The sequence below is a fragment of the Hippocampus comes genome, unplaced genomic scaffold (genome assembly GCF_001891065.2).
Source record: "Hippocampus comes isolate QL1 unplaced genomic scaffold, H_comes_QL1_v1.1 scaffold330, whole genome shotgun sequence".
NCBI lineage: Eukaryota > Metazoa > Chordata > Actinopteri > Syngnathiformes > Syngnathidae > Hippocampus > Hippocampus comes.
In genome coordinates this window covers 242,811-254,755 of record NW_017804754.1, presented here as the reverse complement: position 1 = coordinate 254,755, position 11,945 = coordinate 242,811, and the positions used below count along the sequence as shown (strand labels likewise).

The 11,945-nt window shown below is 44.8% G+C and overlaps 2 protein-coding genes across 7 annotated transcripts; one reads left to right on the top strand and one right to left on the bottom strand.

Annotated features, from left to right (window-relative positions):
* Positions 1–1,430: 1,430 nt before the first annotated feature.
* Positions 1,431–9,053, bottom strand: kif22 (kinesin family member 22). Of its 3 annotated transcripts, none has more exons than XM_019882710.1 (13): positions 8,945–9,053; positions 7,026–7,223; positions 6,606–6,733; positions 6,386–6,537; positions 5,919–6,128; positions 4,984–5,374; positions 4,276–4,399; positions 3,906–4,020; positions 3,447–3,633; positions 2,958–3,052; positions 2,281–2,478; positions 2,150–2,209; positions 1,431–2,046 (listed from the first exon to the last, which is right to left on the bottom strand). In XM_019882710.1, exons 2-13 carry the CDS (start codon positions 7,211–7,213, stop codon positions 2,017–2,019), a joined length of 1,878 nt encoding a protein of 625 aa, XP_019738269.1. In that variant the 5' UTR covers positions 7,214–7,223; positions 8,945–9,053; the 3' UTR covers positions 1,431–2,016. The 3 variants fall into 3 exon arrangements, with proteins under 3 accessions (XP_019738269.1, XP_019738112.1, XP_019738191.1); XM_019882553.1 differs by lacking the exon at positions 8,945–9,053 and adding an exon at positions 7,458–7,625 and having other exon boundaries at positions 7,026–7,270; XM_019882632.1 differs by lacking the exon at positions 8,945–9,053 and adding an exon at positions 7,458–7,625.
* On the top strand, positions 7,836–10,700 carry pagr1 (PAXIP1 associated glutamate-rich protein 1). Of its 4 annotated transcripts, none has more exons than XM_019883425.1 (5): positions 7,836–7,902; positions 8,938–9,136; positions 9,423–9,747; positions 9,829–9,920; positions 10,205–10,700. In XM_019883425.1, exons 2-5 carry the CDS (start codon positions 8,956–8,958, stop codon positions 10,438–10,440), a joined length of 834 nt encoding a protein of 277 aa, XP_019738984.1. In that variant the 5' UTR covers positions 7,836–7,902; positions 8,938–8,955; the 3' UTR covers positions 10,441–10,700. The 4 variants fall into 4 exon arrangements, with proteins under 4 accessions (XP_019738984.1, XP_019739073.1, XP_019738898.1 ...); XM_019883514.1 differs by lacking the exon at positions 7,836–7,902 and adding an exon at positions 8,105–8,423 and having other exon boundaries at positions 8,938–9,127; XM_019883339.1 differs by lacking the exon at positions 7,836–7,902 and adding an exon at positions 8,105–8,423 and having other exon boundaries at positions 8,924–9,136.
* The last annotated feature ends 1,245 nt before the right edge of the window (positions 10,701–11,945 follow it).

Below are 11,945 nucleotides of genomic sequence, written 5' to 3'. Positions count from 1 at the left end.
AGCACAGGGGGCGGGCCGAAGAGCTGGATGAGGAGATGAAGGGTGTGCACACTGCACAAATGAAAGCAGAAGAGGTGATGTTTTTTTTTTTTTAAACAGAGATGATCGATAACATTCATTGTGCTAACCGATCCGTGTGAAACAGAGGTTGGGATTGCCCCATTGCCCTCGACGTGTGCAGCCGGGTATCAGTGCATTTGTAACGATACAAAACGCTAATCTGTGGCCGTGAATTAAGGGTTTATAGGGAGGGTGCGCCCGTTTTTTTTTTAAATCACCTCTTCAAGTATCAAATTACAATTAGAGGTGCAGTGAAAAATAACTAGAAATACATAGAGAAAGGTGGGAGAGGAAAAAAAAGATATCAAAGGAGCTAAACAGACAAAAAGACACAAATCGATTCCTAAAGTAAAAGTCATCTGACTGAGCTGTATTGGTATGGCTGCAGTTTGTAAAGCAGCCCACACAGAAAAGAACAGCAACATTTTAGCTTTAATCTTTAAAGGGAGTTTTCTATTTAGCCTATGTAATATAGGTACATTAAATGTAAAAATGACTTGTTAAATCGAAATGAAATCAATCAAAACACGTATCTGCACGAACGCAGTTGTATGGTAATCAAGAGCTACCCAAATGGAAAATGGTTTTAAGGCTCGTCATACAAACAACAACATACAAACCATCAAATAGAGTCGCGGTAAATGAACGTGGCTCAAACGTGGCCAGTCAAATATGACAAGGAAGGTCGTTTGTCAAATTGGAAGCGGTTGTGTAAGGATGCATCACATTTACTTCCAGTCAAGATTACCCCCGCCCCCCAAAAAAAACCCAACCCTGGACGTGACGAGATTTAAATATAGCGCGCCATCTTCCGGGGCAAAGGCATAACTACAACACCAGCAGTGAAACCATACGCTGGCAAAACTTTTGTACTTGACGTAATGGAAATTAAAATTGTATCCTTGAATCGCAATTGCTTAGTCGCCCCCCAATCTCACCGGGATCATTTTGGTTTTGGTGCGTTTCAGAAAAGCATACAAAACCCCAATTGATTCATCCATTTTAACCGTAAGCAGTTCATTTTCACAGGTATTCAGGCACCTGAAAACAGTTGTTAACATTTAAACAATTAACTAATAGTATTACTCTAATAACAGAGAGGTCACAAATCAAATTTTTGATTTCTGCAGACAGACACACAGCTCCATCTGGACAAGAAAACCTTTGCAATACAGTTTAAAAAAAGGTTTCGGTTCATGATTAACTGGGTCACGTTAGATTGAATGACACACTCAGGGATGAAAAATATAGAATACTTACATTATCTCTGGACTTCCATTCAGCATGGTGCCCTCTTCACTGAGTCAGGTAGCCCAACCCTCCCCTCTTTCCTTTATGGTTAAAAGGATTGAGCAACAGGATTTATTTTCTTTGTGCATAGACTCAAACAACTTCAAAGCATAATTGCAATTATTTGAATTACTACATAGAATTCCCTTGTCTCCATGCTTGGTTTGTGCTCTGACAGGCACGATCAAACTGTGGGCCCAAACAGTATGTTGACAGGTGGATGGATGTACATGCCATTCCGAATCCTGTCCAATCATCTGAATTTACCTGATGGACTGCCAAGAAGCCATCGAAACATCAAGGTTCAGTGGGACAAAATCATGCAGCTATGTTCAGTTTTGAACTACATGGCAAAGGTCGTGAATACTTCAACAAGGTGATTTCTTTGTTTGTATTTCTTTTAATAAAATTGGAGAAAAAAAAAACAGGAAAGCTTGTGTGGAACCTTGAAATAGGGCAAAAAGAAAAATCTTCCATATGCAAATAAGGCTGCAGGCAATATGTGTAAAAATGGATGCGCTCTGAACATTTCAGGTGCCTTGTATGTCACACACGCGCGCGCGCGCGCACACACACACACACACACACACACACACACACACACACACACACACACACACACTTGTATTGGCATCAAAACCCAACCTTCGCCAAAAATGAAGGGGATCACTTTCCCATCACACTCAAAAGGTTTGCCTGGAAAAAAAAAAGATGAGCTTGTTAAATTGATACACTGACTGACCACTTCATTAGGTCCACATCCACAATAGCAGACAAGGTGGTGTTCCTGATGACTTGCCTTCATGAAGGTGGAAAATCTTTTTTCTGTCATCCCCTCGACTTGACTTAGATCCTCCAGCTGCGTGATCACAGTCCGACATTACAGGTGGGAAGCACAACATTAACATTGTCTTGCAGGACGGTACGTACCTTGGAGAAAATGCCGCGGACCTCCCTCCAGCCAAGGATTAGCTTGGCCTTCTTGTCGCCAATCTGCTGCAGACTTTTGAGCTCTTTCAGGGAGCCCGTGTTGAGGATCTGGAGAATCTTCTGCCTGGCCTGCTCCACAACAGACTCGTCCAGGTGGGACTCCCAACCGCTTGGCATGTTCTCTTTGCCGTTTGGAAGCTGAGACAAGATGCAAAAGTGCAACACTCATGTCCACAACTGTCAAGGGAGGGAGAATCCAGAGTCTCCATTTTCCCCCCATAGTATATTCACGATGCAATTTCTAACTCAGAACTAGCCCCGACCCCTTTTGTTTTTAATAAATCTGAAAATTTCACACAACACTGACTCTAAAAATATTGTATTTTCTCTCAAGTAATTTACAAGGCATGTTTTATCTATCAACATAGTTCTATGAAACTGTCAAGCAGGCAACATTTTATACAAGTGTTCCCAATGTTGTGGTCAGTGAGTGCTAGTTGGGAGGTTTTGTCCTCGCTTCATCTGACTGGTTTCTACAGAAAGTTGTAAAAGAGGAAAAAAAAACTGGAGAGACAAGACATCGAAATAGAAAAAACAGAAAGAGATGGATGGCCACATGCACGGAGTCTGTCTTTGTCTGTGGCCTATGCACACACAGTGAATAGTGGGACGCTGACCTCAGCCTTATCCGGAAGCGTGGTGGCCACTTTCTTCTTGACACAGACCGACTGCTTCCTGACGGTAAGCGCCTTGGCAGGCTGCGGCTGGGACACTGCAAAAGGGCGAAGCGCAAATTAGGGTCACATCCCAACCACACCGCCATGAATAATCCAAACAGAGTCTATTTTAGCAGCAACACCGTCTTGCTCACAAAGGCAGCTTACACCAAGAAAGGGTCATTCAAGTCGGTAACAATGTTCATCAGCATTTCCACAAACTGTGTCCAATATGAGCCTTAAGGAGCGATGCAGAGATTGGTCACACTTGTCCCCCCCCCCACCAAATAAATTTAAAAAGAATAAAATTTAAAAAACTGGAGCATCAAAAGGCTTGAATATTTTTTCCAAAGGTATTAGAGCGACAACAGAACCAACCGAAACAACAGATGGACATCAACTGCAATTTGAATTAAAAAAAAAAAACCTCGTTCCATCATAAATGCTTACAGTGATCCTGCAGCGGTTGGACCATGGCTTGCCGCGTGTTGCTTTTTGTGACGTTGGCCTGTTTTTGCTGCAGTGGCGCCGTGCTGCTCCTGAAACTTGGCTCCTGACTGAAACCCGACTTCTCCTTCACCAGCTGACTGAGGAGCAAGGCCTTTCTCTCAAAGTCCCTGTGCTCCTGTTTGAGCGCCTGCATAGTACAAGTAGAATGGTCAATATTGTGGCAGGACACTGCCAACGGGTGCCAAGTCAAGAGGAACTACTTCGCTATTGTACAAAAAAAAAAGATTTCCCCAGGTATCTGTTCTTGTTACTCCCTAAATTTGAAAAGAGAGCTGTACTTAAAAAGTATCTATTTATTAAGAACAAAGAGTACTCTGGCCACCCCCCTCCCCCAAGTACCCATGAAGAACAAAAACGTCCAACATTTTAAAACCCATCAGAAGGACAACGGCACGTTACCTCGATCTCTTTGTGAGCTGAATGTTTCAGCATACTGACACTGTCTTGGTTCTCGCAGCACATCACCCGCTTCTCCAGAGCAAGCAGTCTGTCCATAACCGATTGTTCTGACAGGCTGAAAGGTGTGTGTGTGTGAGGGGGGGACGAGAAAGTAGGACGATGGTCAGATCAGAGGCTTTACGTTTATACTAGTCACATGTGTACGCCAGATGGCAAGAAAGCAGAGGACAGATGGTTGCTTCGTGCATAGACTACTCGAATTTTGGCAGAGATCAACAATACGCAAGTGAATCCAATTTTGGAAGACAGTGCTCAGTGGAGGGGGGGGGGGGGGGGGGGGGGGGGGGGGGGGGGGGGGGCAGTGTCACACCTGTGAAGGTGAGCCGATGGCAGGGTGGAGGCCTCCTGCTCCGTTTTCTTCTCGTCCCTTTGTTTCTTCTTCTCAGGTTCGGTGCCAGACTGCCCCGCCTCCCGCTCCTCATTGGCCCGTTTCACTGGAGACGAAGCAAGCAGGGGGGAAATTAACAGTTTAGTATGCGGGGCACAAGACGGCGCACAAACACTGTTTGTCTGGGAGGATGCCGCTGCCTGATCTCAGGCCGCACTGCAGTGCCTGAATTCATGCCAACTTGAAGATCGGCAACTCTGATACTGCTTTACAAACTGCTGGCAAGTGTGTGCTAGAGTACATTTCATCAGGATGAGGGGGAAAACAAAAAGTTAACAGTGGTAGCACCCATTGTGAATGTAAACTGTCACTGCAAAGATTTCATGAATTACAGCACAGCTGCCAACTGAGGTCAAATTTAAGACCTTTCTGAAGGCCACGATCAAACTTAAGAGGCAGGGACAATGTGACCACAGCAAAATAAACCCCCACCACAACCACATGACACGATTTGACCGCTCTTCCAATTCTGATTAGACTGCACTAAAAGGCCAAAGTATTCGATTGTTCTGCCTGCCACTCTACATCACTGTCATAGATAGAGGAACCAAGATTTTGTATTGGAGTATATGGGATTACTTTTCACAGACCACTTAAGTAAAGCCCAAAAAGAAAACGGTTTGCCATCACCTGGCAGCACAGCCACAGTTTCACGGGTGAAGGGTGCGTTGACGATGAGCTTGGATTTGGCGGCAAAGTTGAGCGCGCCGACGGTATCGAAGCAGTACTCGTACTCTGGGGCGATGTTGACGATCATGAGCGAGTGCGCCGAGCCGCCGAGAGAGTCCTGGAGCAGGCGCGTCAGTTTGCTGTCCCTGTAGGGCACGCGCACCGACGCGCCCGACTTGAGCGAGTCCACCACTTTGCTGAGGGTGAAGAGCGACAGGTTGATGGCGCCGCTTTCCTTGAGGCGGATGCCCTGGTTTCCCGTGCGTCGGTTGTCCTCCGAGCCAGCCAGGTCCACCAGGTAGAGTTTGCCCGTTTGTTGGCGGCGGGGGAGGCAGCGCTGAGTGCGCACCACCTTGACCCCCAACAACAACAACAAAAAAGTTGAGATTGGCCAGAAGTAAAAAGGAAAGGCAAGAAAAGGACAAAAGAGAATGAACGTCGAGGGAATAAAAGGATCGCAGACAGTTGCTTGTACCTCTCCGAAAAAAGTCCCAGAAAGCCCAGCAGTTGCTAGAGGGAGCGTCGCAAGAGAGGGTTGATTTTAGCACCAGCTACCAAATCCTGGCCTACTGCACAAAGGCCACGACCTGCTAAGATGCTCTTTCAAGGCTCTAGTCAAGGGGTGTCCAAACTTTTTCGTCCAAGGGCCGCATCAATAAAGTTCAAAGAAGTTTTTTTAGGGATCTGGAAATTTTTTTCTTCCCCTGCCTTGCCAATCTGCGTATAACACAGGTGGCACAATGCAGGCAAACTGCTTGGACAATGTCAATTCTACAAACTTGTACGACATGGCCCCTAGTCTTTAGTTTGGACACCATTTCTCGTTCAAGGCACCACCCCCCAAAAATTCAAAGCAAACTATGAGTGACCGAAAGACCAAGTGGCTGCGCTCAAACCTTTATGAGGAGGACCGCGTGGCTGCGGCTGGAGCGCTGGTTGAGTTTGGTCGAGGCTGTGGTACGATTGAGGTTGGCCGGCACAAAATGGCGTTCAAAATCAGAGAAGGAAGAGATCATCGTGTGCGTGAGGCCGGGTATGAGGATGTTTTTGTCTTTGTCCTCCCGGATGGGCAAGTCCTGGGAGCTCGGTGACAGAAGATCCAGTACCTGAACAGTGGAGACGGAGGATGCTGACATCAGCGTGACTGCAAAGAGCTCCTATGTCGCAATTCATCATTCACACACCTATTTTGGCACAAATTTGCAAAGGTTTTCACAAACGTTATTCCAATCCAAACACGTGGTTGTAAATCAGGGCACAATGTCCCGATTAAAAGGCCCGGGTGGATCGGGAATGAGTCACCCACAATAAAGGGAGGTTCACTGTGTTATAGAGGAATAAATCTGTGGAACACCACCCATACCTTCTCATTGTAAATTTCTAAATAAGACATTCCAATGGAGTAGTCCCAAGCCTCGTCCTCATCCTGAGCGTTGACCAGGTTGAAGACTTCCCCAACTGCACGAGGAATCACACCAGGTTGCGCCGAATTGCCCAGCATGGTGTGCGTCTTGCCTTCAGGGGAGGGATCAATAAATACATACGGTCGCTAGTCTTAACAGTAATTGTGTAAAGCAGCATACCAGCTCCTGTAGGCCCATAGGCAAAGACGCTAGCGTTCTGACCCCTGGTGATGTAGGGTAGAATGGGCTTTACCGATGACAAGAAGACCTCTTTTTGTGTTGTTTGCTCACCGTGGAACACGTCAAAGCTGAAACGACAAGTGATTCATTTTTCAGCACACATTTCAAGGAGACAAGAATACAATTGCACGCATTGTCAGTTCAGATCGGTAAAACCAATCCAAAGTAATCTGAAGTGGGATTTTATGCGAGTGTGAAGCTAGGACATAAAAATGTAGTTATTGGTTGAGGGCTCAGGAGCTCAGTCTGTAAGCACTGGTGGGCCACAGTTCAAGTCTCACTGCGGACAAATGTAAAAATGAGGTCTACTAACATGCCGGGATGTCAATTGATGTTCAATCAATTAAGATGGATACTTACTGGTATTTCAGTGTTTCTGTAGCATTCCTCCAGTTAACAATCTCCAGGTTCTGTGAGTCCAGGCCCCGCACACAAGGTCCCTCGCCTCGCTCGTCCTGTTTGTCCATAAAGGGTCGTAGTCGAACTGCAACCCTCACTCGGGATATTTTCTTGCGTCCGCGGCCTTTGACCGACACGCGCTGGGCCATGTTTGGTCTCCTGGACGACATGTGCCACGAGGACAAATAAGTCGGTATACCAATTGGCTGAAATAAGGCGCAATGAAAAAAAATGAATTAAAATGGAGCGGTGTATAAAATTTCATTTGACATATTTCTGAAAAGAGGCTTGAGTGACTAGTCTTAGCAGCTCACCGCTAATCCACAAGAGCCGCGAACTCCGCATTTTATAGAGTCATTTAAAAGCATATATCAAAATGTATCCATCACTTACCAATGTTGTGAACACAACACCGCAGAAATTATGCCTTTATTAATGTCTTAAATATCGCCCTAAACTCAAATTCAGCAACATTGTCTATGCGGCTCTTTAACAATGACTAGCAGGAACGCCTAACTAACGGAAATCTTTTCAAACGCGGGCCACGAAGGCGGAAACGTCTATCAGCCAATCACAACGCCGGCCAAAGAACCTCCACGACAGTTAGCCAATCAGAACTCGCTAAAAACGAGCCGCGATACAGCGCAACAGTCCTCTCGTAAAATATGCTCAATTGTATTAAAAATAATAGTAAATGTAAAATGTGTATTTTTCCAAATTTGAATAACTGAATTTCCTCCTGATAATTGGGCGAAATATACTCCCGCCAAGGTCGGCCATACCGGAAGTGGCACCGGACGTAGATTTCCAACTGCAAGGAGCACGATACTTGAAATGTGTGAGGGAGGGAGGGAGGGAGATACAAATATAAATATAATGTATGCACTAAATATTAATTTTGGGCCACGAAACAGATGCAACGTGCGCATGAAATGCTAATTTATAGTTCTAACATCATTTATATTGACAACTTCAACGTCTGGGATGCCAAAGAGAGCGCAATTTCGGTATCAACTGCCGCACAGAAAGCGTATACCACACTAGGGAAGGTGTGTTCGATTTAATTACACCACTCTCCAGGAATAAGACTCGTATTTAAATTGCATTTGGTGTGCACATTGTACCTATATCGTGGCCACAAAATTTGTTCGTAGTTGCGTCTGCACCTACGAACCAGCGCTACACTTTCGCCACAAGCGCTGCATAATCCACATGAGGTGGAAGTCGGCGCTGGTGAAAAACTCAGCAGGTTATTCTGTCCAAAATGGCGCCTTGTTTACGTATGAGCATTGTGTAGTCAGAATGGAGCATTTCGCTGATTTAATTCGTCGTCGAGGATAACTTCAGCAACGACGATCGGTAATGACAAGCCAGCGCGCTAACGTTGTGTGCAGCTTTCCATTCAAAACGTAGCATTTGCCTGGAAGTTGTTCAAATGAGGGTTTGTTTCGTTTTCTCTCAATGCAATTTGCTTATGTAGTCGAGCTACTCTCGTGTGCATCTTAAATGCGTGGCTTTCTTCCCAGTTTTTCCCTGTTGTGGTTCGCTGTTTTGTAGGAGCCTACTTCAAATGTTAATTCATCTGCTGACATCTCTTTCAGATGTAATTTTTTTTTTTTAATTCTGTCTCTTTACTCACTCCAGACTCAACATTTTGTAACATGAAGTTTCTTTTCTACTACTTTCTTGAGTGGGGCTCCTTTCAATCCATACACCATGGCCAAAACATCAAAAATGATGTTGAAAAGACCAGACACTTGATGGCTTACTTGGAAACGTGTTCCGAATGTATACAGTGCATTCAAGTTAAATACATAAAACAACAACTGCAAACACGTTTTTTTTGTTGTTGTTTTTTGCGCTTCTTCCTTAGACTTTACCTTACGGAAGGATGCAGGCTGAGGCCCCAGATGTGTCCTTACATGAGGGCATCCAGTCTCTTGATGTCAAAGAGGCAGAAAATAAAAAAGAAGTGAGCAAACAGGAGGAAGAAGGCACGGAGCAGCAGGATGCCGAGATGACCGCTGCACCGGTGGAGGACACTGCAACCACGGACGGCAAAGGTCAAGAAAGTGAGGCAAATTGTAACTGTAGTTCGCATGGCTTTTTGTATGAAGTTGTCATGAGAACAAACGTGTCAATGACACAACTGCAAACATTAAAAATGGATCAAAAGTACTGTTTTCTGAAGAAGTACACATACAGTGCTTGTTTGGAAAAAAAATAAAGGTAAAGGACATACTGATTTGACTCCCTCAGGAAAAAAGTACCATTGAAACTCTGAAACTTACTTTAATAATTACAGATCTTAAAACGATTTTGACCTACGCACACAATAACTTCCAACTTTTTCACAAGGCCAAGACATAGACGGGCTGGAGGGAGACAAACACACACCTCAGTCGGCGGTAGCCGTCGAGGACGAAGAGGGGACACGGGCCGCAGACAAGGACGGCGAATGGGAGCTTGTGTACAGCGACGAGGAAATGGAGGACCCCCAGAACTGGATGCCTCCTCCTGCCGAGATCAAGAGACTCTATGAGCTCCTGGCCAAGGGCGAGATGCTGCAGCTCAATTTTGAGCCCCTTCCCCGCAGGCCGCCCACGCCCGAACGCCCCCTGTCACCTGAAAGGGAGGAAGAGGAGGAGGCAGAGGAGAGAGAGAGGAAGGAGAGGGAGCGCAAGTCAGTCAGATGACAATCCTTTCAGGGTTATTTTTCAGGGATTTCATTTCGATTAAAATGTTGTTTTTCTTTCCCCACCAGGCCTCCAAGTCCAACTGAGTTTGACTTTAATGATGAGCAGCAATTGCAAGCCACCCCAAAGAATGCCTTCATTAACAGACGTCGAACGCCAGGTGAGCAGCCTGCCCAAATCTTCACCATCAGGCTTTATAAATGATGGAAAGCTGTTTATACTTATTTATTCCATAGCCACCTTACGGTAAGATAGAATGTCTGTACTAGTTATTTAGCCTTCTTGTGCAAACTTTTCACATGGACTTTCTCATTTGTGGAATTGTCAAAGAATACTTCAGATATATTTTTTCAAAGTCAAGTGGGGTTTTTTTTTCCCCCCAATTCTAGTTTCGGTTATACTTTGCTGGTTTTGGTTAAGCCTGAACCTGTTTGGCCGCCGCAGGGTCATCAGCTCGCTCGTCCGTGAAAAGGGAGGCCAGGCTCGACAAAGTGCTATCCGACATGAAGCGCCACCGCAAAATCGAGGAGCACATCATGCGCACGGGGCGAGATCTCTTCAAGAGCGAGAAGAAGCCGGAGGCGGCGCTCTCGCCCAACAGCCAGAAGGAGCGAGACAAAGAACGGGAGCGAGACAGCAACCCCAATACCATCTTCTCACCCAGGCAGAGGAGATACTGAACACTTGTGACGCAATAACATTTTCCAAGAGACCCCCATCCATCCCCACCTGTACATTTTCCAAGGCGCTTTTCTAAATTTTTTTTTTTTGTAACAAGCTTTGTATGTTTTCTATCGTTTTGTATAATGGGAATAAACATGCTAACACCTGGACTGACAACTTGTAGATGGGTGTGTTGTGCACGAACAAATGAACATTTGCAAAAACTGGAAGTTAATCCTGTTGGGGATGAATAAACAGAAAATGGTAAATATTGAAAGCAGTGTGGCGTTCTAACCATTTAAGCAAATGGAGGACTGACTTGTCAGCAAAAATACTCACAGCCATATATACTGTATATTCTTTCTCCTCCACGTGGCCCAGGTGCACACACGAGGAGCAGCAGAACATCCTCTGAATTGAAACAAAAAAAAATGTTGCAAACGCCTTTATTAGTTTACACTATTTAATCAGTCGATTTAAATTTTTTTTTTACTTTCCCTATTGAAGATCTACATTTTCCGAGAAAATTGTACATGCTGGAAATGTTTTTGTTTTTTTTAATATCACAAAAACTTGCATTTGAACAGGCGTGTCAACACCGTGAGCGTCATTTCAACTCACCAGTCGCATCCTGTCAATTTTTCTGAAGAATAAATAATTGCAGCCATCAAGAATCACGTGAGACACCGTCAGGACAGAGAAGTATATTTCAGATAAGTTGGAGTAACATTACAGCCTTCACATAAGGCTCAGAAGCATCGAGTATAATATGGATGCATAAATATGCATTCAGAACCACAAACCCAATAAATAAATAAATAAATAGATAGATACAAATAAATAACAAGCATTTGGTGGAATATACAGTACGTTCGGGTCGGGCGGGCTGGCGGCGGGGTCGATGGTTGCTCTGAGTAGGACATGCCTGGTAAGTAGTCCAGATGTTTTGGCACACGCTTCTGTCTTCAATTTTCTTTTTTAATATATATTTGTATATTTTTTGACCCACTTCCAGAAGAGTGCAGCTGCAGCTTGAAAACAAACGTATTATGCGGGGCGGGGGGAAGCAAGGCGGTCTGTTTAACAAAGGTTCACAGAACCTGTGGCGCAATTTGCACAATGTGAAAGGTCTAAAAAAAAATTATAAATAAAATACTGACCGCAAGAAATGTTTTTTTTTTCTGTTTAACACCGGGCTTTCTTTGCTTTTGGCTCATAGTCTGCATGTAAATTCCAAGGGGAATTCCCACAATACTGTTTTCCCTTCAAACTGCAACACTGTAATTCCCTTTATCATGCCCTTAACAACACTACCAAAAAAAAAAAAAATAAAGTCCAACATAATTCGTTTTTCGTGACCCAACAAAAACATCCATCCTTTCAAAGTGTGCATGAGCCTCCCTAACGTTGCATTAGCGGGACATGGAATGAAGTCGTATCTACACTTAGCTGCGCATCGGGGGGGGGGGGTCCCATCATGAAAACCAACCGAGGGGAGGGGGCAGCGATAAACACTGAAAGA